Raw genomic sequence first — 25,739 nt, forward strand, 5'->3', positions numbered from 1 at the left:
TAAGAATGTGAATAAACCACTTCCTCTGTTCTCCCAGCTCCAGAGGATTCCCTGTGTGTGAACTTTCATTGGCAGACCTCTTATCCTGACCCACCCTTGGCCACTACAGAATTGTCATTCCCACCCTACAGGCTCCTGTGAGGGTGAGTTGTGAATAACTAGAGGTTCCCAGTTTGTGAAAACACTTTAGTCTGACTTTAGCTTCTTGTAGCTAATCTTGTAGGCTTGGCTTATTAAAGATGATGATTAACCCATTGCTAATTGACCTCAGAAGCCAGCCAAGCAGCCTCTATTCACCAGCCTTGGTGGTGGATTTGTAGGCTATTTTAAGCTTTCTTAATAATCTGAGCAAGACTTCACTTTCCTGTCTGCATCTTATTTGCTCTAAGGACATTCTGTAAAATTAACAAGCTATAAAGTTTGATTGAAGGTTTCAACAAATGTGAGAATAATTGGCTCCATTTAGAGAAACAAGAAAAACAACCTGTAAACTTAAGTTTGTAGAGGAAAACCCATGTTATTTTTTCTCTTTAACCAGAGGAGCAGTAGCAAGCAGGGCTTTTTAAGACCAGGAAAAATAGAACTGGCTGATTGTATAGGTTTAAATTCTGATTCCCCCAAACCAAAAGTTCAAAAAAAAGAAATTTTGTAAAATATAACCAGCTGCTGTTGTGCTCCTATGCCTTCCAAGTGGCCTGTTTGGAGATAACAGGAACCCAGTCAAGATGACATGAGCCCTTCATTCCCTAGAGCTTGCATCCAGAGACCTGGTTCAGCTCTCTGACACCTCCTCCTATTCCTTGGCTACATGGGTGCAGGGAAGGGAGGAGTGTTCTCCCTTCCCCATGGCAGCTCTAAGGTATTAAGTCTTGCAACTCAGGGTTCATCAGTCTGTGGTACCTGGTGCTCAGTTCCTTTTCTCTCTCTCCCTCGCCCTCCCCCATCTTCCATAAGACAGCTTAGATCTCTTTTTCTGTTCCTTCCAGGGCACCTCTGCCCAGGCTGGGCTTGTCTCCTCCTGAGTGGCTATAGAGAGTTTCCAGAGAACTCCATTCCTTGTTTATCAACCACCCCACCTAAAGTACCCCAGACCAGGGGCTCAGTCTGCCTTCCCTCTTTTCTCTTGACCCTTAGAGGTTTTTTCCTGCTTTCCACAAGACCTAACCTTCCATGTAGCTCCAGACTCCACTTACCCTATGCATGCTCACATTGTAATCTCTAAGGAACTGAGCTTCGGACAGGCCAGGCTCCTGTATCGCCTTGCCACATCTCACTTTCAGTTTTCCTTTCTGCTTGGTTCTTTGCGTGTGGACCTGATCCAGTGATAACTGGAGCCCTGAAACTAGAGGTTTCAGTTCCCACTAGTGGGGCTTACTGCCTCAGATAGTCTTCAGGGGAAGGGAAAGGGGCTTTCTTAAGGTGCCTTTCTTTTAGCTCTTCCCTGACATAAAGTCCCAGTTTTCTTCTCAAAGCTGACTGGAGTGATTTGTGTGAGACATTTTGTCCATCAACTTTGTGGAGTTCCTGGTAATCTCTCCTACACAACGCCTCCCTCCAGAAAGGTGCTGGATCCTGAGTTCCCCCAGGGAATCCCTGGCCAGCAGCCCTTATACCTGCCTCTAGCTATAGGCCAGGCCAGCCCAGCCTGTTAATGGTCCAGGAAGGAGGCCTCCTCTTCTAGAAAATCTAGAGTTTGCCCAGAGTTACAGTGTACAAATAACTTACGTTCTGTGTTTTTCATTGATATAGAATGGAAAAATGTACTCATGAACAGAGTATTGTGGAGATTATGTCATAGACTTTAGCTGGACTCCTTCCTCTCCAAGCAGGGAACCCAGCTTTAACCCCTGGCCTACCAGGAAGTCTTCCTTGACCAGCCAAAGATCATCTTGGAGTTGGCTCTTTGTGGGTGCATCGAAGGGCTTCTTCCATCATGATGTGTCCCTTATTAACCATATTTAAACTTTTCCCTGACTCAAGTGCTGGAGGCTTTGTCTGGGAGAGTATTTCCATAAGCCACTTGTACACTACACGAGCAAGAAAACAGTGGTCCTCACCCTGCTGAGCTCATTCCTCGCACCTTAGAACAGAATGCTTTAGCAGATAGGCCAGCGGGGGCAGCCCAGGTGGCTGAGCGGTTTAGCGCCGCCTTCAGCCCAGGGCATGATCCTGGAGACCTGGGGTCGAGTCCCACATCGGGCCCCCTGCAAAGAGCCTGCTTCTCCCTCTGCCTGTGTCCCTGACTCTCTCTCTGTGTCTCTCATGAATAAATAAATAAAATCTTTAAAAAAAAAAAAAAAAAAAAGGCCAGCAGGCTGGAGACAGAGTTTTCTCTCTGCCCCTGGACAAGCCCTAGACTTTGTGCCTCAGTTCCCCTATCTACTAAATAACTAGAAGCCCATTTCTCATGCACAGTGTTCTTGGAAAACTGAGGAGACTGCACAGCCTTAGCTGTCTTGCCTGCAAGTTGGATTGCAGGGTAGAGAGTTCACAATTCCAAAAGGCTGGGTGGCTCTTATCTCTGCAAATGCGTGGGATTCTTTCCAGACCTCTTAGCAGCAGCTCAGAGACCCCACTGGATCAAAGCCCTTTTCAGAATCAGCCAGGAGTGCCCTTGCCCTAGGAAAGAGACTAATGGCCATAGCAGACAAAATCCCCAAGGAAACTGGGTTCCTTCTAAACATTCCAGTGACAATCAAAGGTGGGGGGCACTCTTTTTTGCTTTTGTGTTCATGTGAATGACAATCCCCACTGATCCCCTAAGGATGTGCTGCAGGCAGGCTCAGGATGTCTGCATCCCTGGGTCCCACTGTGCCCTGGAAATCCCCATCTCCAAGAGTTCCACGTCCACACATGTGCCCTTTCTCCCTCTTGGCCAGGAATCACACTCTTCCTGAGCCTTTGAGCAAGCCACCCAGCCCATGCTAAAACAGCAGGAACTCTTCTCACTGCCTGTCAGTGGGCACACACAACCATGGACACACATTCCTCTTCTGGGCAAATTTCTGCTGCATACTCAGCAGGAGTGCCAGCATACTTCTCACCATCCAGGTGATGCCACGGACCATGGCAAGCTTCTTCTCTGTCTTCTTCTCACCCCTCCACCCCCACCTCCTCTCCATTCAGTGGTAACAGCCTCACACTGAAAAGGAAAGTCCTGGACCCATTACATAATTCTCCATAGTGCAAGCAGTAGCTGGGGCATAAGGTCAGAGGTCATAGTGGGGTCAGATGGCTGACACACACTGTAACGACAAGGTGGTTAAAATTAGACCACAGAGAGGAAACTGGCAGTCTTGTGGAAATGCAGAAGTTTCCTCTGCAAGTGAGAGGCTGGGGATGCAGGGAGGCCACTGTGCGTGCTGCCTGCCAGGCCATTACTCATTGCAGCTCTCTTCTTTAATGTGTTTTAGGCCCTGCTTCTGTATTTCCAGCCTTCCTCATGACATGTTTGAATACACGCAGTGGGACCTATGATTACCTGCCCTGGCCCAAGTCCAGCACTGGGCACCCCAAATTCAAGATGGCTGTCCTCTCCTAAGCCTTCTCTGGGTAGCTGAGCACCTGTTAGGTCAGCTTCTCAGGTGGAGGTGGTCGAGGTACTTAGCCTGAAATTCAAGCCTATAATGTTCCCAGGGTCATTGGTGAGGGTGAGCAACGGCCACTCTCAGGCAGGGAGAAGAGGAGGTTTGGCACAGAGAGGCAACAGAGGATAGAATCACAGTTCACTAGTATGTGCTGTATTTGCCCTGGCCAGCCAGATGGCACAGTACTCCTCACTTCCACAGTGTCCTAGAAGACTTGGATCATGCCTGCCTCATTCTCCTGTGGTACCCAGCCAAGCTTCTCTGTGCCTATCTGTCCTTACTGTGAGCCTCCTGGGTGCCCCGCTTGTCCTTAGCACCCCTCAATAGGAAAGCATGAAGAATACAAAATGTGTCCTTTGCTACCAGTGGGGTTATTGTCCAGGTGAGGGACATAATGCACCTGTGAAACAATGAGCAAACAATCAAAGCTGGTCTCCAAGTTAGGACTTTACTATGTGATATAGACATAGAAGTCTCTTTCACGTTCTGGAACACGGGACACTCAGCAGGGGCTAGAGTCAGTGCTGATGAAGGGGTGATGGTCTTCACCAGTTTCCAAGCTCCAGATCAAGCAGGGCTCCTCCTCTCCCTTGGAGAAAAGGACCCCAGAGGCCAGAGATGAAGAGCAGATCATGAGAGGGTGCCAGCAATGCAGATGGTTTTGCAAGTGAGGACACACCTGTGTGGTCTAGCAGGCAAAGGACCCCAGACAGAGTGACTATGGAAACTTCATCTGAGACACTTACAGATTTGACGATTGTTCAAGATATTGAATTTCATTTCAGCTAAATCAGCCCCAGCTTCTCTGACAGCACTGGTTTATGTGCTGATGTGGCCACATGGGAGCAGGATGGAGTGAACTCCTGAAGGAGCAGAGCTTTGGTGAAACACCCCTTACCTGTTTTGCCTGTCTCCCTTCTCCTGACAACAATTTCCTGCCTGACCCCAATCTCTTGAGTATGAGAAGCTCTTAGGTGGGGCAGGAACCTGTCAGGGGAAGCCCAAAGTGATCTAGCTGAAATGAAACAGCCAAGAAAGCCCTCATCCTTCATTCTGCACTCAGGCTAGAAGTGTTCCTCTTGGGAACCTAGAGAGAGGGGAGCTGGGAGGAGAATGGGAGGCAGTGAAGGTACCAGGAAGCTGTGTTCTGCACTCCATCCTTCTGTCAATTAAATATGAAACTTAGACAAATTTAATTTATTCCTTTTTTATATCAGGAATTCAGAAGAAAGGCAAAAGCCCCAGAGGGTACCTGTCATTGGTCATGGGGCTGTCTGCTCCTCCGGGGATGACCTAAAGAGAGACAGTGACTTTATTCCTCTAGAGGATCTTGGCCCTTTCATCTCCACCCCCAGCCCTCCTTCACGATTTCATACACACTTGAAGTCCCACTTGTTCACCCTGCAGCCTTATCCAGTAACTTTGACACACTTCTCATGTGCCCCTCTGCCAGCAAACAACTCCTGTCATCTTCATCTACCCTTTCAGAAATGCTGTTTCTCTTCTCTCCCTCTTGCCCTGTAGGTTATTGCAGCCGACTGCAAAAGGGTCACAGTGCTGAAGTATTTTCTGGAAGCCCTTTGTGGACAAGAAGAGCCTCTCCTGGCATTCAAGGGTGGAAAATATGTGTCAGTGGCACCCGTCCCAGACACCATGGGAAAGGAAATGGGAAGCCAAGAGGGAAAACAACTGGAAGATGAGGTACTGTGCGGGGAGAGCCCGCTGTGGCAGAGGGAGGGCTCCCCTCCCCACCCCCAATCCTGCTCTGCCCATTTCTTCTGCTCCTACCCGGTTATTTATAACCACTCAGAGCAATATGGATGTGGACGTGACCAGACAACTTCTCAAGAGTGCACTCTGCTGGTGCCCCTTCCTGCCAGTCCCACCCCAGTGTCTCCATCTCACTCTGCTACGAGTTCCAGATGCTTCTTTTTAATGTTGCATTGGAGGAGAAGGGAGGGAAAGAAAGAGTTTAATAATGTGCAGCTCGGGAGGCTTAGGAAAGGGGGGGGAGCGGGTGGTGTTAGGGTTCAGGCTGAGGATCAAGTTTATAGATGTGTGGAGCTCAGTGCAGCACAGGCCTGAACTCCAGCCTCCAGCACACGTACAGGAAGAGCTGACATTGCTGGCCCCGTGTGGAAAATCACCCCCTCCCCTGGCCTACTCTCCCTCCCTCCCTTGCTCCCTCCCTCCCTCCTGCACATCCTGATGTGATTAAGGAATTCTCCTCTTGTTTGTTTGCCCTTGGTTGTTCCTGTAGCCCTTGCTTCACTCCAGACCATGTGTATATGTGTGTGTGCACACGCATGCGCACGAACCTGTGTACCCATCCTGGCTAAACCCCACCTACAGTTGCCCTCCTATGCGTGTATGTGTGCAGATATGTATATTTTGAGGGTGATTGTTGTCATGGGCCTGTATGTGCTAGGTTTGTGTGTCAGTTGAAGTTGAACTCTGCTGCCAGCTTCCCTGCTGGCTCTGGGTTCTTGAGTAAGTGTGAGTGTGTGACAGTGTTGGCACATGTGTACATTTGATAGTATTGCCAGCTGCACTGCTGTATGTCTGGGTAAGCCTGTCTGGGATTGCATGCACACACACAGACCACTTTTGCCTGGAAGTTGACTCTCCTTTTTTACCCCACAGTGTTAAAGACAGAGGAGTCTTAGGTGGGAAGGAACGTGGGGCTTCAAGAAGGGACGGAAGTGATTCCAGCCAGAGGCCAGGTCAGCCGTAGGCCAACACAGTCATTTGGCCCACAGCGGTCTCGAGCGCCTGGTGGAGCAGGGTGGGGTGCAGGGATGAAATCAGCAACAGGCTGGGGAAGCCAGATGTCAGCTGGGAGCTGGCGTTTGTGATCTGAAGCAGTGATAGAGTGGCCACCTTTGGTTCAGAGTCTTCCGAGCAGCAGAGTCTTGGACTGGCTTCATTAGAATAACTGGAGAACCCCACCCCACCCCTGATGACACAGGGCTCAGCTTCCAGGACAGAGGTGGTTCCAGGGATAAAGCTGAGCCCATGATTCCAGACTCGGATGAAACCTGGGCAGGGAATAATGGGAAAGAATGAGCTGTCATTATGGGAGGGGACAGCAGGCTTGCTAAAGCCATCGGGGTGTCCAGGCTTCGAGCAGGACAGCTGTGTCACCCCAGCTCTGGGCACGGTGCAGGGAAGCATGGGTGGGCAGCACCTCAGCCAGCTCTCTCACCCACACTGCAAGGCTGAGGCAGACAGTGGAAAGTAAGCAAGGCCAGCTCTCCAGGATTGCTAGGAGAGATGTCCTCTGGCCAGTGAAGCCTGTAGTACCAAATCCAGTTAGGCTGGTGAGACCCCCAGAGAAGGGCACAGTGTAGAAGCCAAGGAGGGTCTCCACCACTCTGACAAGGAGCAGACTAGATCTTTGGGCCCAAAGTTTGGCTGTGCCACACTCTTTCTCCTAAGGCTTATTGACCAGACAGAGGTTGTGACCCACGCCATGCTGCCCACTTCTTCCTTTTCCCACGAGCCTCCTGGGTTCCTTTATGTTAGTGGCCCCTGGGAAACCCTGCTTACCCTAGTCTGTGTAATTTCATAACCCCACACTTCCTCGTTTGCTGTGAGAGTTGAGTGAACCTCAGACAAGCCTCACTGACCCCCTTTTGACCTCAGTCAAGCTCACTCCAATCCCCACGATAACCCTGTGTATCCCTGATGAGAGCAGGCAGAGGCAGTGTTGCCCCATAGGCTGGCCCACCATCCTGTCCCACTCACTCTGGTCCAGGTTAACCCCACGAGCAAGGAAGTAAGTGTGCAAAGAGTCTTCTGCCTTCTCATATGCTGGGCCTCCTGGAAATGAATCCTGTGACACTATAGCCTGTGGGTTGTAAGATGTATGGTCACTGTAGATAGCATCCCAGACCCCTGAGACTTCTTGGATGGTGGCAGTTCTAGCCTCATCCTGAGACCCCCTAAACCAAAAGACTGAGTCACTGAAGCTAGTTGGGGGAGGAAGATTCTTTGTTTCTTCAGATGTCATTCTTCATGAGCCAAAGAGAGTCCTATTCCTTAGGGATACTACCAAAACACCTGTCTTCCTACCCCTCTAGATTCTGCTCCCAAGACAAAGCATCACCTACCCACCCACACACTTTACCAATGACTTTCAGCCAAGAAAATCCATCAGAATATCATCTTGAGATGGACAGTTAGAGGAGAGAGCAGACTGTATGGAACACATCCCAGGTGGGCCTGCTGGAAGCCTGGCAAAGCTGAGGCACTCAGGGCTGGTTTGGCCTTACTGTCTAGATTCAAGAGCCCAGCCCTGTGCTCTTGCCTACTCTTGGTAAGATTACACACTTTGGAGTCAGACTCATGGGGATTTGAATCCCTCCTCTGCCACTTACTAGCTGTTAACCTTGAGCAGATTGTTTACCTTTCTAAACCTCAGTGTGTTCATTTATTAAAGTAGGGATAGATAGATGGATGGATAGATAATAAATAAATAAATAAATAAATAAATAAATAAATAAATAAATAAATAAATGAGGGATAATAGTAGCATCTATTTCAAAGACCATCATGAGGGACACCTGGGCGGCTCAGCAGTTGAGCGTCTGCCTTCAGCTTAGGGCATGATCCCAGCAGATCCCTGTATGGAACCTGCTTCTCCCTCTGCTTGTGTCTGTGTGTGTGTCTTGTGAATAAATAAAATATTTTTTTAAAAAGACCATCATGAGTATTAAATGAGTTGATACATGAAAAAACAGCCCAGTTAGGTGGCCAATAGTAAGCATATAGTAAATGTACTTGTTATTGTCATAATCACTGTCATTATCATCATCCAGGTAGAAACATAGGAATCTTCTACTAATGACTCCATTACCCATGCTAATCCTATCCCTCAGAGGACATGCTCTTGGGCAGCTGCATGTTCTCTGCTGACCAAGGTCAGAAGTGAGAGAGTGAAGAACAGAGCCTGGGACCACCCGGAGAGTGGGGGCTTCTTAAAGCTGAGGCTGCAAGCAGGGAGGGCCATCCCTGGGGAAGGCTCCACCAGCCTGGCAGGAGGCTCCTGAAGCTAGCAAGCCATCTCCTAGCCTGCCCAGACCCAGGAGGGCAGCTGAGCAAGGTCATGTCATGTGAATTCCTGTAATGGGGCTCAGCAGCCCTCACAGTCAGGCTGTGGTTTAAAAAAAAAAAAAAAATCAGGAAAAAAAGAAATCAAGAAATCAGGACAAGGTCTGCTGAACTACAGCATCTGCTCCCTAAAGCCATCTGGGGGAGCAGGGGAGCTTCCATGCCTAACTCCCAGCTCATGGCCAGAATGGATGCCTATCAGATCATTAGCAGAAATTAGACTTAAATTGAGTGGTTTAACCTTCTTTGTTGTTTTCCCCTTTGATGATTTTAAAATGGAAATAGGTTCAAAGCTTTACTTAGTGAGTGCAGAGGAGAATGGAAAGCTGTGTGTTTAAGCATGGAAGTATATTTGTGTGTGAGTGACTTCTCATAGGACCTGTGAGCCTCCAGAAGGAAAGAGCCTGGAGTGCAAAAGGGAGCAGTTGGGAGGCGGGGGGGGGGAGGTGGCAGCTTCTCTCTATTCCCTCTCTGCTTCAGTTAAGGGAAGCACACACCTTAAGGCCCTTTGCAAGAAAGATCCAAGTAAGCATGGAATTGGGAGTGCTGGACGGACAGAAGGGTGGGTATGGTAAGGGCCATGGGCTCACATCTTCTCTCTCCCCTGACCTACTCCATCATCCAAAGGAGGAGGACGTGGTGATTGAAGACTTTGAGGAAGATTCAGAGGCCGAAGGCAGCGGGGGTGAGGATGACATCAGGGAACTTCGGGCCAAGAAGCTGGCTCTGGCAAGGAAGATAGCTGAGCAACAGCGTCGCCAAGAAAAGATCCAGGTGGGGCTTGTCTGGAGAGGGTGGTTCCCATCAGGGTGGTGACTGTACAGGGTATGAGGAGGGTGTGAGTTGAGAGTAGGCATGAACAGGACCCTCTCAGAAAGAGACTGTCTGGCAGTGTCCTTACTGATTCCACCCATTTTCTTCCTCCATTACCAAATTCTGATAGCACATATGGTGCCTGGAGTCTCCCTCCTTGTGGACTCTGAAGGCAAAAGCAGGTTCTTCTCAAAGAATCTGATGAAAGCTTCTTCCCCAGTCATGATCTGTGAATATATACCCACATATAACACACTCATCCACACAATCTCAGGAGATTCAGAGTTCCCCCTAAACCTTATCGATACTCCTAGAGAGGTCATAGGTACTCTGTAGAGGACACCTCTTACCAGGGAAGAGAAAGTCATAGCCACAGTCTGATTATCTGGGCTCCAAATGTAATGGCCAAGCCCCTCTGAGCAGGACACTCTGGACCCTCCCAGAGAGAAACTACTTCTCCATACAAGATTCTTCCACCCATCAGCTCTCTGGTCCCCTGCCTCCACTTGCAGCAGGTTTTTCTTTATGGCTCTCCCAGATCTGTCCTTTGTACTATAAACTCACTTCCTCTTATCTAGGCCTCAAGGCAGACAGGGAAGAGCCAGTCATGCTCCTCCCTTTAAAGACTATAAGCATGGCGAAGCATCAGGACTCTTTAGGAATGTCTTATTTTTAATCCTCTCTTTAGCCACCCCTTGCTTTTGGCTCAGAGCTTAGCACATTGTGGTCAGGCAGACCTGATCACATTCTGGACTCCACCATTTACTGGGTTTGTGACTTTGGGCACATTGTTTAACTTCTCAGAGCCTTTTTCTCCATCTGTAAAGTGAAAGTGGTAATAGTGCCTACCTCCTAGAATTACTGTGCAGCCTACAGGAGCCAGTGCATTGTGCAGCACTTAACACAATGAGTAGCACACAGTGTGTACTCCATAAATGGTCACTGTGGTCTCATACTTGTCAGAACACCAATCAGAACTCTGCCCTGGGAAGAGGAATGGATACCAGCAGGGATCCATTGTTTTTGAGACATTTATGCCCTCTTGCCAATTGGTGTCAAGTGTGTGATACCTCTGCCAGGTCATTGTTATGGTATGACTGCCCTTATGGGGTCTGTATGGAACTCTCTGTTGTGACCTACAAAGCAACTTCATCCTCAAGCTGTCTTTCTTCCCATCCTGTGGTTCTTTTCTTCCTCACCATCAATCTTCCCAAAAGTTCTACCTGTACTCACCACCTCCACGTCTTGACCCTCAACCCAGCAGTTATAGAAATTGTTGTTTCGGAAGTCAGCAAGTCCCTGTCTTTATCAAGTCTCAGTCCCCATCACAATTGGCATCTCTGCAGTGATGGGCCCTCTCATCCATAGCTTAGCATAAGTGAGCCCTCGTCTTCTCCTCTCTGTTGGCCACACCACCCTTTTAGGCTTCCTCACCACCATTCTCCTCTTGGTCCCCTCCTTCCTTTTTTATTACTTCTTAGTCTCAGCTGCAGAGTTGGCACTCAGCAAATATTTGTTCGGTGACTTAATAGACAGTAGCAACTAGAGAATCCTCTTAAAATTCCTCACTGGCTTTTAACCCCTTATGTCTCATTTCTTATCAAACCCTATGTGTTCACTTACTCCCTTCTCTCTTGTCTTCCCATTGCCACAACTGCTATTTTGGTCCACGTGCTGACTTGGATCATAGCAGTCAAGGCTCATGCATTGCACAACTCCAGGGGGCGCTGTTCACTTGGTAGTCTGAATGGCAGCTCCTAGAGTCGTGTGGTACTGAGCCCCTGTCCACCTCAGCACTTTCAGTGCACCTTGTGTGCTTTTATCATTCTCTTCCCAGAAAAGCCACTCCCCTGCTCAGAAATCATCAGGGCCTTTGCTTTGCTAATAAAGTCTGAATCCTGATTATGGCATTAAAGGTTTTCTCATCTGTTCCCAGTCTTTCTCCAGCCTCTTCTCCTATCCCCCATGAGTTTTTACTAGCTGTATAACATCGGGAAAATAATTTCACTCCTCTGAAACTGTTTCCTCATTTGTAATATGAAAGTAATAACAACACCTACCTCAAAAAGTTATGTGTAAAGTATCTGTCTGGACACTAAGGCCCTTCTCCCTGGACAACACTGACCGTCCTCTCCTCTCACTGTCCCCTGACATACTCTACCCTTACCCACGCTCCAGTCTCTGTTCATGCTGTTCCCTCAGAAGGATACCCTTTTTCTGCTCCACATTTCCTGTTACCTGTTGAAACTCTATTTTTCTTTCAATCCTCAGATGAAACTTCATCTCCCCAGTGAAGCCTTCCCTGATACCCCTCAGGAGGAATTCATCTCTCTTTGCTCAGTGTTCCTGTGGCACTGATTTATACTTCATTTGTGATATTTATATCATGTCTCATATTACAGTTATTTCTGGACTTGTTCCCCGCCCCCCGCCAACCCCCTCTCCCCCAGTACTCTGAACTCCTTAGAAGCAAGTACTGTGTCTTCAGCTCAGTTTAATAAGTGATGATGAGCATCTGTGAGGCTGCTGGTCAGGGGACACAGGAGTGAACCAAAGAAGTTCCACCCCAGAATGTACAGAGTGTACAGTGAATGGAGAAGCCAGTGATTTGAGGCGAGTGTACATTGTTGCCAAAGAGAAATACAGGATGCTGTGGGAGCACATGCCATGGGGGCATGACCTGTCGAGAGCACCATTCTCACCTTAGCCTATCGGGCAACATGCAGTACCTTGCAAACAGGAGGTCTTATATGAGACTTGATGTCTGGTGCCTGTGGCTGCCCCTGCTTGAGACACATGTTGTCCCTGTCACCTCCTTCAAAACAGGCTGCTCAGGCCTGTGCACCAAAGGCCTGCTGGGGCTTGAGTTTGCTGTGGGCCCTTTAAGAACCGGCCCCACATGTACCACTGCTGGCAGCCCTGCCTCCTGTCAGCCTTCTTCCTCCAGCCTCACAGCCACAGGAGGATTTCTCAGCAGAGGAAAAATTCCCCCCTTCCTCCCACCCCCCCTCCCTTTTAATGCCCGGGGCCCTTCACTTCCATAATTCTTCATTTTCCAGCCTTGAACGTAAGCCAGACACATCTGTCTGGCCATATGCGTGAACCCTGGAGTCTGTGCCGAGGTGGCTGTAAAACAGGGCCGGTGAAGGCCCTTCTGGGAGAGCACACACATGTGTGTGCCCTCAGGCCATTGGCTCTCTGCCCAGAACCACGGGGCTGCAGCACTCCAAACCCATGTTAACCTTTTCTTATTTTTCCTCTTTTTGTTTAATTTAAGGGGGGAAAATCCCAAGGAAAAGGTATAAATTGTCCTGGGAGTCAGGGAGAGGCTCCGAGCTGGAGAGGCCATTATTGTTGGCAGGTACCTGGGTCACACTAATACAATAAGGAAGAGAGGAGCATCGGGTGAATTAAGATCGGAGAGATGGGCTGTAAATTACACTGCTCTGAACTCCATCAGTCTCCAGGGGTGTTAACCGAGAGGTGTAAGGCAAGTCCCCAGCTCCCGGCGCCTTTTACAGATGCAGCAAAACAGGAACCACACATGTTTGGGGAAGGGGATATGAAGATAGAGTTGAAAAAAATCCTCCTGGCCCCCATGATGACTATAAAGTCCAACTGGGATCTGGGGCTCCAGCCACACCCCCACTTCCCTTCTCCCACCTAGACCCCTGGGCCCGAGCTCATCTGTGGGCTGGGGTAGGCGAGACCTGGCCTCCCTCCACAGCCTGTCCCTCCCTGCTTCCGGCGTTGCACAGAGGCTGGTGAGTGGGGCCAAGTGGAGGTCAGAATAGGGGTGTGGGCAGCTCTCAGGGCCTGTGCAGCTGGAGCCATGGCACCTAGGCAAGTCCTTGAATATTGGGGGGCCAGGTCCACCCACCTGGGGCTTTGAGACCGCTGAGTCTCTGGCTCAGCCCAGGCTTTGCCTGTTGCCAGAGACACCTCTTCATATTAGGTTGGTTCTGCCCACCTCGATGCTTTCTGACTGAGTCCTTTTCCTTCCCGTTGCCATTCTTGGGGGCTGCCCAGAGACCAGAGCGCAGGGTACATGCTTTGTCTGGGAAATTGGTCAGAGGTGTTTCAGTCCCCATTAGGCCCCTAGGGCAAAGCAGTCACTGAAAACCCGCCTCTAGGCATGAGGCGTGGCTTCTTGGCACCTCATCCTGGCCTTGTGAATCCCCCGCCTCCTCTCTGCCTCCACGAGGCTTTGCTGTGATTTGTGCTGCTGTCGGGCGGGGTCGGGTTTCCTGAGCAGTTGCAAACATCCCACCTGAAACATAACAGACTCTTCCTCTGGCCACAGCTATTGTTTCCCTCAGCATTATGGCCACAGTCTTGCTCTGTAGCCAGCAATGACATGTGTTCTGAAAATAGCTTGGCTCCCCTGTCCCCTTCCCGCCCACCCACCCTCCTGAAGATGCAGTCACTCCTTTGTGGTGGCCCCAGGAGTTTCACTCTAAATATAGCTGCAGCCCATTCACGCTGCCACCCAGCTGGGGGAGGGTGGTGCTGTGGAACAATGGGGCACACACAGAGCCCCCCACACCTGTATGGAAGCTAGCGGAAGGCCGACACTCAACCGTGGCTCCTAGCTGTCGGAGGCAGGGTGGGAGCCAGTGTACTACCAGGCCAGGGGCACGTTCACGCTGGGGCAGGAAAGCACATCAGCCTGCAGAGCTGGGCAGCCGCCCACCCTGCTCCAGCCATTCGAGAGCCCAATCTAGCTTCTCTGCAGACTCCAGCATCCACAACGTCCTGTCTGCCTACAGAATGGTCAGGCTTTTGGCTGGAACACACCCATTGACCAGTGCTGCTTAGAGCAAGCTCAGGGGTCATGCCAGCCCTGCCACTCCCTCTCCATCAGGAAAGGGCACAGGTCTTTGGCATTCTCACAATGAGAGCTAGTGGGTAAAATTCAATCAGAGTACCTTTAAAATGCCTTCCAACTGTGACATTCTGTGATTGAGCTTACTGAGCTCTTATAATATATCAAAACCTATGCTAGATATTGTTAGAGAAGCCATTCTCCTTGAGCTCCTCACAGTCTAATTTGAGAATACAATCATTCCTCACAATGATAAGAACTAACAAGCAAATCATCCTACTCTTAACTTTTAAAAAGAGAACAAGTGTTCAGTAAGTTCTGTGGTACTGACTTTGAACAACCAGAGGAGGGATCCTAAGCAGGAACTTTACCATGAGCTCCCACCCTACTAAATCAGTGACGTGACATTCCAAAGGGTGGCGGATGGTCCTGCCTGCTTTCTCTCACAAACGCAGCATCTGCTCCCTCTGGTTTCTGTGGCTCAAGAAGGAACTGCCTATCTGCACTTTTTGGTGGTTATCTCACCAACTCTTCCTATTTTTTATTTCATTTCCATTTTTCCATGTTTCATTAAAAAAAAAAAAAACCCTTCTATGTCATTAAAGAAAAAAAAGAAACAATAAGTATCATGAGTCTTATCATAAAAATCACTAGTCCTCTCTGTCCCCCCTCCCCATCTCCCATTCTGCCCCTGAGTGGTTTCCCCAGAAGTTTTCCCTCCTGGATATTTAGAAGGTGACACGTGGAGCTGGGCAGGAGGAAAGGAAAGTGACACTTGTGAAGTAACTGATATGTGTGGATCAGGCATTTTCCTAGATACTTTCATATATGGAGTGAGCACAGAAGTTTGCTGTGGTACAGAACTTCTCACTTCTGGTGAAGACATGGCTCTGGCCAGAGAGGCCCAGGATAACTGATTCCTGTCACCCAGGAGAGAAGGAAGCAGCCCCACTCCCTGTGGAGCCCTAAGCAGAAGGAAGACCTGAAAAGGCCTTCTCTTGATGTGGCTCTGCTTCATGACATGGGTTCTCCCAAGTTCCACAGCTCCCATGTGAGCTAATTGTGTTACCTTTTATTTGTAATTCTCAGTGTCTCAATTTTTAGTGGGTCAGCATCCCCAAATCATCCCCACTATCTAGAAGGAACTTAACCTGTGAAAGAGCCCTTCTCCCAAGCCTGTTAGCTTCCTCATTAGATGTTATTGTGGATTATCTCTTTTCCAGTTTCCCACCAGCCTACTCAAGGATGCTCTCATACTTCAGAGAAAAGTTGGTCACTTCCAGAAACAGAATTGAGTTCTTTTTTCTTCCACGCTTGATGACAACTTGGTCCTTATTCTCAGTGATCTGATTCAAAGCATCCATGCTTTCCTTGAGTTCTCAGTTCATTCTCCAAGGACCACTGTGGCCCAGTCTTAGCTGCAGAAGGAGGGTTCCTGTGGAACTCTCCTTCCGGGTCAGCACACTTGACTCCAGTCCAGGGCCAGCCTGTCTGAATCACAGCATTCCGATTGAGCCCCCCTCACCCCCACCAGAGGCTTCTGCAGCTTTTTACTCATACAAACAAAAATAAATCTCACTACCGGCCTCTGAACTCCGCAGCAGCTTGCTTCCCCCGTCTCCCCAAGCGTCCCATGGCTATGAGTGGGGACTTGGCACTCTCCCCACCGACATCACTTTTTCACTCCCTGCGCATCCTGTGTCCTTCTCTCACCGTGCGACCCAGAGATCAGAATGGGACGTGACGGCCAGCACAGGCGCCGTGCACAGCTGCCAGGAATCTGACGGGTAAAATCTGGAAAAGTTGGGAGGGCAAATGCTAAGTGTGCACGTGTGCGCGCATAGGAGCGCGCATGCACACACACACACACACACACACACACACACACACACCACCACTACCACCACCAGTAAGAGAGGGCCGGAATCACAGACACCACAGAAGAAGCCTGCAGACTCCCAGTCCCTCCTCAGTCTGCCATTCTTTTGAAGGGGCCTGGGCCAGTGTCATGACCCAGGTATGACACCCCTTCAAGGCCCATGGGTACCCCAGGAGAAGGGGGAACAGCTTCATTTAACCTCCTGAGACTCCGTCAGGGTATGTGGGGAACAGGAAGCAGTTGTGTGGTGACTCACTAGGCAGAGCCAGGTTAAGGGAAGTTGTCTGCGGGCGTCCCTGGGACCGGATGATGGCAGCACAGCTCCAACCACCCTCATATAGCCTGACCCCACCCCACCCCTGGGGAACCAGCAGGGCTGCCACCTCCCTAAGAGGCTGTGGCCTTTGTTCACCTTTCTGGCCCTGAGCCAGAGCTCAGAGAATTCAGACGGTTAGAGATTCCCTGTACCCTGCTCCTAGGCGCTGCTTCTGCCCTGCCCTCAGAACACACAAGTGAAGAGACGCCTGGGTGGCTCAGCGGTTGGGCATCTGCCTTTGGCTCAGGGCGAGATCCTGGGATACAGGGATCGAGTCCCACATCGGGTTCCCTGCATGGAGCCTGCTTCTCCCTCTGCCTGTGTCTCTGCTTCTCTCTGTGTGTGTCTCTTGTGAATAAATAAATTAAATCTTAAAAAAAAAAAAAAACACACACACACAAATAGGCTGTCCAGCCCCCACCCTCCCACCCTCCCTCGGCCACCTGGCTTAAAGGCCAGCTCTCTAAAGGTGGAATTACCGGTACAGGGTCCAAGGAGCTTATTACTGTTCATACAGAGTAAAGAATGGCAGCCAGTTCCTTTTTAGAGTCACACCAGAGCTGGACTATCATTTCTGGAGGCAGTAAAACTAAGATGTGAAGAGTCGCAGTGGGGCGGTGGCAGAGACCTAGTGCTTAACTTAGGACCGTGAGCCCCTGCCCTCTCGGAGCCTGTGTCACCATTCTGTTCCTTCTTACCCAGAAAGGCAAAGATCTGGGTGCCTGTGATACCAAAAAATATGTTCCTGGCAGTGGAAAAGCTGGATAGAGCACAGCAAGACCTGGGGAAATGAGCAATGGGAATGCTGCTGCTTCCTTATGAGGAGGAAGAGTAGAGTCCCGAGCTGCTAAACAATGTTATATGTCTGTTATACCTTAAGAAAAGATAATTTTTTTAGAAAATGCCCCAAGCCGAGTTTAGTGGAATGTGTGTCATCCTATAGTTGGCAGCCCCATGGGGAGGGACTGTGACCCAAGTCCCCTGGGAAGATGGCCAGCAGTAGGGGTACTTTCCCCTGATGAGGTGAGAGCAGTAGGAAGACCAGCAGACTGGGGCTCTCAGCTGCAATTCTCATGCCTGCCAGTGGCCTGTGGCCTGTGCCTTCCACCAGCTGTGGTGGCAGTGGCAGCAACGACTTAGTCATAGGAAGAGGTCCCCAGTAGGTCACAGAGAAGCCACCCCCAGCATTCAGAGGCATGCCCTTTCAATTTTACTGTCATTGCCAGTGAAACCTGAGCGCCTCCCTCACTGACTGTTAGTGGCCAGGCCCAGCACTGTGGGACCCATCTCAGTTGGCACGCACATCTCCTCCCCTGCCCTGAGCCTGTGTCTCTACCCTTGCACGTTGGTGTGTGGCGAGATCATGAGGTGGGGTGACAGGACCAGTCCCTGCAAGGCTTGTACTGGTGCCATCCTGCTATGTACACAGGGAGCACGCCAGGCAGATGCCAGCAAATCATTTTGCTTCTTGGCCATGGACCCACAAGAGGAAGCAGCACAACAGCAACCATGTTCTCGAGTGACAGACATACCCAGAGCCTATCTCAAAGGCCCTTCTGCCACTCAGGGCTCTGTCAGACTTGAGAAAGTCAGGCTTTCACAGATGTGTGTGGAGCTTCCCTGAAGGATGTGAGCCTCCATCAGACAAGGCCTCAGCCATGTGTTTTTCGAGGTGTGGTGCACAGGCCACTCACTGGTGCTGCATGAGGTGGTTTTTTTAGTGATACAGAGGAGACCTTCAGCTTCTTACTATGGAAGTATAACTTGCACTAGTAAACTTGATACTGTGGTTATCATTGCTTAAGAAGTGGCTAAGCCAGAAAAAGTGAGTTGACTTAAAGTCAATTTAATGAAAGGTATCAAATAATAGAATAGATCCTACAAAAGTGCAGCAAAGGAGCACAAGTAGAACACAAAGACTCACGTTGAAGAAACGCTCTGCTGGTGAGTTGGGGTGGGGGGTGCAGTTCTCAGTTGCTCTTTGCAGGCATGTGAGTTGGGTCCAAATCCATCACACTCCTGCTGCGGGTATTAATGATTTCGTTGTTGGTGGCGGCACTGTTTTTGTGTAGCCGTTGAGTGTGACCTTTTTTTTTCCCTAACTACACAGTAAACTGAAATAACAAATGATACATGTATAACGTATTTGCACTGAGCAGTACCCCTTTCTACGCTGTCTAGATAACATCAGTGAAACCATTTTCATGTCCAAGGAAACTGACTGACTCTCCCTGGTTGACTTTTAGCCCAGGGTCTTACTTTCAGAAACCTGTTATTATTAATCCCATCAGGGTCCACTCTGTCCCAGGCAGGGTTTTAGGCACACCTCATTCCTCAGGCTGCTTAGTCCAAGTTGATTTTTATTGCAGTGCTTTGTCCAGCCCTTGGGCCTGACCCTCAGGCCTGACAGGGGCTGGCTATCCCTCTGGAGGGGGAAGAGTTTCAGGGGGCAGGATGCTGACACACTGTGAAGTCAGGGTCCTGGCTCATCCACCCGCTTGCCTACTCACTCTGGCTCACTCACCATTCTGTGTCCCTGTAGGCTGTCCTGGAGGACCAGAGTCAGATGAGGCAGATGGAGCTCGAGATCAGACCCTTGTTCCTTGTACCAGACACCAACGGCTTCATTGACCACCTGGCCAGTCTGGCACGGCTGCTGGAGAGCAGGAAGTACATCCTGGTGGTGCCCCTCATTGGTGAGTCAGGCCAGAACAACCCTGCACGTGTGCTGCAGCCCCCTCTACACACATGCCCCACAGCCCGGTGGCTGGGCAGGCAGAGAGCCCTGCTATGTGTGTATGACAGGATTTGCAGGGAAGTAGGGTATGCGGGGGGCAAGGAAATTTGTTTAATAATCAAAGCAGTTCAAATTATTATGGCTGATCCATGGCTTAAACTGCTTGAGCAAATGGACTCCTGTGTCCCAGCAACCAGAGGCTGCATGAGCCCAGCCCTTGTTTTTATCCTTATAAAGCTTGCAGTAAAACAGCAAAGCTGGTTCCCGTTATTGGTAAACACTCAGCCCTGGCAGATAACGGCAGTGCTGCTGGGTGGTCTGGCAGGGAGGCTGGGAGGATTTTGAAGTGGTTAGATGCCTTTGGTCTGATTGTCTTGTAGCTTTTCATGATCATTCTGTTGGTTCGAGGTAGCATTCTTCTGGCTAGTGTCACCCTAAGGCCAGGCTGATGGAAACCCTCCAGAGCAAGCCCTTGGCTCATGCCTGTGGATTCCTGCCACTTGGGCCCTCACCACTGTCTGGTCACTGGTGCTGGTGCAGGGTCAGCATCTCAGGACCCAGCTAGCTCTCTTCCACCCTCAGGCCAGAAGAGCCCAGCTGGGCTGTCTCCAGGGAACTGTCTAGGCACTGTCTTAGTTCTTGGAGCTCTGTGGTGGGTCAGCCTGAGGATGGGCTTTGAGCTCTGGGCTCCTAATACAATTGATACAGCTGATGGCTATCCTATGGAAGGAGAGGGTCTGGGAGGTGATTGGCTTTTCAGTGTCTCCTTCTCAGAAGCCACTTGGAGCAAGTTCGGGATCCTCATCCTCTGGAAAAGCTGCCAGACTGGCAGTCTGCCTGCCAAGCCACCTCTGACATCCATGCCAAGATGTTCCATTGGGCCTCCCCTCCTAGTCCCAAGTGTCTTAGTGCCAGAGGAGGGTGGAAACAAAGGGCAGGAAACATCCGCCCCTGCAGAGGCTATAGAACCCTGGGGGGTTGTGGGAAACACGTTAGCACCACCTGAGAATGTTGGCACTGAAGCAGCCCTCGTCCCGCCTCCACCCTCCCTGTCTTCCTTCCCCCTCCCCATGTGGCCTGGCCAGAACCTCTTAAATCCAGGCCTTAGACCTAAGGGAAGGCCTTCTGTTCTTCAAAAGTAGAGCAGCAAGACCATCAAGTTGTTTTAGCTTCCTCTCTTCCCTCACTGCATCCTGGGATGGGATAGCTATCCAGATAATATGTCTCTGTTCTTTCCTACTCCGGAGATTTTTAGGGGAAAGAAAGTGAGTGGTCACTTTTGCTAACAGTCAGGAAATGGATAACTGAGAGATTGCTGACATCTCAGGAGCTCCCTAAGACTTGGAAAGAGTGTCAGACACCATACCAGGCTAGCCAGGTTCTTGGTCCTCAGCACCGATTGTGCCCCTACTGTGTGCTCACACTCTCCTTATTCCTGGAGGATCCAGCAAAAGGCAGAGCTGTAAGCCCTTGGCCTTGAGAAGCTTGTTCAGCAGGGAAAGCCAGATGGTGGGGAGGGAGCAAATATATGAGAAAAAAAACCCTGGGGAGGACACACATAGAATAGATAGATGCCCACCCCCCCACTCCGTGGGTGCTAGGAAATGACAGCTCTGCCACAGAAGGGCAGGGCCGCCTCTTTGAACCTTCTTCAGTGGGACAGTGTCCCGACTCTCAGGATCTGTAAAGGGAACTCCTGTTCAGTGAGGCTCCCTCAGTGGATTCCCACTCTGTGTCCGGAGGACAAAGGGTTAAGCCGACAGCCTTCCCTGCTTGTTTCTTGTCTCTTTAACCTGCTTCTGCTCCTTAGACCTGACCCTAGCATGAAGAAGCCCCGCCTGGTGCAGAAGCACAAACAAGCTTCCCCTTTGAAGCCTGTTTAGTTTGGAAGCAGGAAAGGAGATTTTGGGATGGAATACCAGTTTTTCGTGTTTGATGTTCTGTTTGCTGTACCATACACTCGTCCACCACTACTTCCCAGCCTCAACCATACATTGTGTGGACATGCAGCAGTCTCAGGTTGATGAAAGTCTGGGCTCTGTGTGTGTGTCTGTGTGTGTGTATGTGTATTCCCACAAGGCCCTTTCCAGAAAGTGTCTCCGAATACCCAGACAGTGAGTGCCAGGCTCACCATGGAACAGCATGCTCATGCCGACTCCCTGAGCCATGAATCATTGCACTGAGGAGAGGCCTCAGACCCCAAACTCTCCCGGAGCCCCCAAGGAGTACATATTTCCCACTTGACCTCAGGCTTTTGGCTGGAATTTTGGAAAGAATCTTCACCAGAAAATGAAGCCGTGTCCCAGACACATAGGCAGGCAGACACACACACACACACACACACACACACACACACACACAAACACACGTGCAATATCAGGAGTAGATGTGCCAAGGGCATGGTTTGAGGGATACCAGGGTCCTTGCAAGTAAGGCTGTGACTATTGCTTCCCATTTGGTGACCTCCCTGCACTATGCCAAGGGATGGAGCAGAGAACTCTGCCCCATATGAACTGCTGTGGTTGGAAATCCAGATTGATGAGGGGGAGGACCTCTTGTCCTTTAGTGGCTACCCTTGCCTCTCCTGAGAGACCCTTTCAATTTGATCCTATAACTGAGGAATGTGATTAGAGGGGCCAGGTTTCTTCCTCTGAATATAGCAGCTCCAGAAAATCCCTGTAGGTTCCTTCTAGGAGGAGGGTGGGGCCCAGAGGAGGAGGCATAAAGATAGAGCTTTGTGACAAGTCAGGAACACTTCTTGCCCCCCCACCTTTCCCTAGCATCATTGGAAGACTCCTGTGAACAGGATGGAGCCTGTAGTCTGATGGGGGACTGGCTGGGAAAGTGAGCCTAAAGTGTGAGGACAGAATTGTTGATTGCTGAGGCTGATACGTTGTGGGACTTTGTCTTATCAGTGATCAATGAGCTGGACGGCCTGGCCAAGGGGCAGGAGACAGACCACCGGGCTGGGGGCTATGCCCGTGTAGTGCAGGAAAAGGCCCGGAAGTCCATCGAATTCCTCGAGCGGCGATTTGAGAGTCGGGACACTTGTCTACGGGCCCTGACCAGCCGTGGCAATGAACTTGAATCCATCGCCTTTCGCAGTGAGGACATCACTGGGCAACTGGTAAGACCTGCAGCAGAAAAGGGGGAGCCCATAGCCACCCTCAGAACAGGGTGTCCAGGAGCTCGGACAGCTCAGGCAGCCCAGACAGCTTGGGGGCAGGCAGCTACCATCAAGGCCCCAGAGGGGCAGTTCTTTGTCCCCTAGATCACACTTGGCACAGTTGGGCCTGGCCAAGCAGGGCCAGAACATGTAGGGGAGGGACTCTGGGATGTGATCCTCCCCAAGACCCCAGATGGCACAAGTATACCTGTGCCTCCTCTGAATGGCGCCCCCTCCTGCCCAGTGGCATTTCTTACACTTTCTTCCCCCAGGGTAACAACGATGACTTGATACTCTCCTGTTGCCTCCACTACTGCAAAGACAAGGCTAAGGACTTCATGCCCACCAACAAAGGTACAGTTTTGCCTCTGCCTCAGGATCATCCATACCCTCAGCCTTAGGGAAGGGTCCCTTCACCAATTCTGGCCTGGGAAGGTGGATGCAAGCCTGAGGCCAGCCTTCTGGAAATCCTACCTCTCTGTCACAGCTCCCCGCATCCCAGGTGGACCCTGGGCCAACTAGGGGTGACCTAGCCCTGGAAGCCAGGCTCTAGGCAGTGAGCTTTCCCACTCAACATGACTCCATTTCCTTTCTTGGGTCTTCAGTGAGTCCTCTGACAGCAAGAATGTCTATGATTCAGTGTAGCTTATTCTGGCCATGGTCTCCTGAACCCAGCCCTCTGCAGCTCTGAGAGGACAGTCCCCACTGGTCCCTAGGGCCCACCTTCCTTTTCCTGGCCACTCTCACCCTCTCAGTTCATCCCTAAATGTTTACCCTCCAGCAGGCCAGTAGTGGAGGTACTTCCCCAGCCAGTAGTGGGCCTTTTCTTCCTGTCTCTGTGTCATGTGACTTTGGGGGCAGGCAACAGATTGAAGACTGAGCCCTCAGCCCAATTTTCAAGGGCTCCTTGGTGACCAGTAGACCTGTCTTTGGGCCAAAGGCCCACTCTAGGACTCTTCAGGTATTTTAGCACCGCATCCTCAATCCAGAACGCTTTCCTGCACAGCCCTTCAGAGTCAGCAGGGCTTGGGTATTTTCTGCTCCTGGCTCCCAAGACTCTGACATGTCTTCCTAGGACATCCTTGCTCTGTGTTATCTGCGGACTTGGGCATTCTTACTGCTAGGTTTCTAACTATGTATAGGGAACTACATCTTGTCATTTTCTTTTGGTGGTTGTTGCCCATCTCACTTCCCTGCTCAGTTTGCTAGCCCTGGCTTCCAAGCCGGTAGGGAGGTTGTCTTCTCTTCTGCTGCTCCTGCCACCTGTGTCCATGTAGCCCCTCACTCCTGCCTGGCTTTCTGCATCAGGGGCTCATAATGAGCCCACAGTGCTGTTCTTCAGGGGAGTCCTGCCACGATGCTTGCATGTTCTGTCCCTTGAGGCCAGACCTGGAGCAGTGAAGTGGTAGAAAGGGGTCCAACAGAGGAGCTTGGGCTCTGCTCCCAGGCAGCTTCTTAGAGGGGCACCTTCTGAGAGAGAGGTAGGCAACCTTGCAGAAGGCCTTGTTGAGAAGTATGGTTCCAATACTGCCACGGCCCCACCCAGCCTCGGAACTGTTTCTTTCTTAGCTGAGACACATTTTGGCTTTGGCCTTACTAGTCTCTCCACCCCCACTTCACCCCAAACAGCCTGCAGGAACCCATTGCCATCCTGGGGACCGCCCCTATCAGAATTACATCAGCAATGGCTAGTGTAATCAAACCCCATTTGTCAGTGTGAATTCTTAGCAGATTAACTTGTCAGATTCACAGAGAAACCGTCACTAAATGTTTATGTGTAAACGATGTTGAATTTTAAAATCATGTGGATTATGGCGGATGGGGCCTGACAAGATGACAGTCTCTGGTTTCTAACAAAGTGAAGTTACCAGTGTCAAAACAGAGGATGTTTATTGTTAAAAATGTCTGAAAGTATCCACAGAAACCCCTGCAGACCCCTGCCAGCAATGCTGGGCCTTAGTCGTCTATCCTAAGGCCTGGGACTCTCTTGGTCTAAGCCCCAGGACAGGAGCTGTGGGGCTACCTCGAGCAGCCAGCTGGGAACCCCAGAAAGCACAGCCAGCACACCCACGCCTGAAGGGCCAGGCCCAGGCAGCAGAGCCATCTAAGAGCATCATCTCTGCTCATGTGGCCTTTCCTCTCCCTGTCTGCCCACCGCAGCCCTCACCTCCCACCCATTCTCCTTCCGCCCGTCCCCTTCTCCCACCAGTGTCAGCCTCATGAGCCTCTCCCTCCCTCTTCCCCCAAACTCCTCCCAGGCTGACAGCCAGTTCTCAGCCTCCCCGCCTGGAGTTGGCAAGCCTGAAACTGCTCAGGTCCAGACCTGGACACTTGCAACTGCCCAGCCCCGCCAGCCCCCCCGCAGTTAGTAAGCCCCGCAGGACATTTCCTGTGCCTCACTGTCTGCCGGACCTCCGTCAGGAAATACCCAGCCTGGGACTAAGGGCTGAGGGGTGGGCCTACCACTGAGCGGCCTGACCTGGGGTGGGGATGTCACTCGTGTGGGTACTTGGCCCTGGCTTAAATTCTCTCCAGTACATTGAAAGGTTAGGGAATTTGGAAAAGAGAGGTAGTGGAAGACATCTTGTTAAGAGGTCATCTGAAAAGAACAAAGGCTGCTTGTGCTGATACAGAAGGGGCTTTAAAATATATCAAATTTGAATAAAATAGGGGATCCCTGGGTGGCTCAGTGGTTTAGCACCTGCCTTCGGCCCAAGGCATGATCCTGGAGTCCCGGGATCAAGTCCCAGGATTGAGTCCCACATCAGGCTCATTGCATGGAGCCTGCTTCTCCCTCTGCCTGTGTCTCTGCCTCTCTCTCTCTCTCTCTCTGTCTCTCATGAATAAATAAATAAAATCTTTAAAAAAAAAACATTTGAATAAAATAAATATGGCTAGTATGATTGTAATGTTGTTGGGAAAAAAGCTTATGTAACAAGTATATATACTTGCACTTGGGCATCAAAAAATCTCAGAGTATGCATAGATCTTAGCCCTGAAGGGAGAGAACCAGGAGGATGACTTTGACTTTTCATTTCCTTTGTCCTCTTCTGTATTGTTAGAGGTTCTCACCCTTTACCTTTACATTGATTACTTTCATGTAATAGAGGAAATTGCCTCTAACTTAGCCATCTTGGCACGGCTCTACCAGGGACCCTTGCTTGCCCTCCTCTCCTCAGAGCTACGTTGAACTAACCCTTCTCCTCACATCTGGGGGCCTGGATACACTTTAGATTCCATCTTGAGCTAAAGCAGTAACCTGCTAGTCTTGGAGGGAGAGGATGCACAAGAAGAGAGGAGTCAT

At 50.4% G+C, this 25,739-nt stretch overlaps 1 protein-coding gene across 7 annotated transcripts in view; it reads left to right on the top strand.

Moving 5' to 3' along the window:
• SMG6 (SMG6 nonsense mediated mRNA decay factor) overlaps positions 1–25,739 on the top strand; it is a 243,179-nt gene that overhangs the window by 215,299 nt on the left and 2,141 nt on the right. For 4 of the 7 annotated variants that reach the window (XR_012008521.1, XM_072779018.1, XM_072779020.1 and 1 more), the window contains 5 exons: positions 5,112–5,288; positions 9,327–9,473; positions 19,075–19,228; positions 22,185–22,396; positions 22,708–22,789. Coding sequence is in view for 4 of the 7 variants with exons in the window: in XM_072779018.1 (XP_072635119.1) it covers positions 5,112–5,288; positions 9,327–9,473; positions 19,075–19,228; positions 22,185–22,396; positions 22,708–22,789 (772 nt within the window). In the remaining 3 variants the exon portion in view is untranslated. Of the gene's footprint in view, positions 1–5,111; positions 5,289–7,669; positions 7,906–9,326; positions 9,474–19,074; positions 19,229–22,184; positions 22,397–22,707; positions 22,790–25,739 lie in introns of those variants that run through there. The other 3 variants (XR_012008522.1, XR_012008523.1, XM_072779021.1) reach the window with 2 other exon arrangements.

This window comes from Canis lupus, chromosome 16 (genome assembly GCF_048164855.1).
Source record: "Canis lupus baileyi chromosome 16, mCanLup2.hap1, whole genome shotgun sequence".
In the NCBI taxonomy this organism is placed as follows: domain Eukaryota; kingdom Metazoa; phylum Chordata; class Mammalia; order Carnivora; family Canidae; genus Canis; species Canis lupus.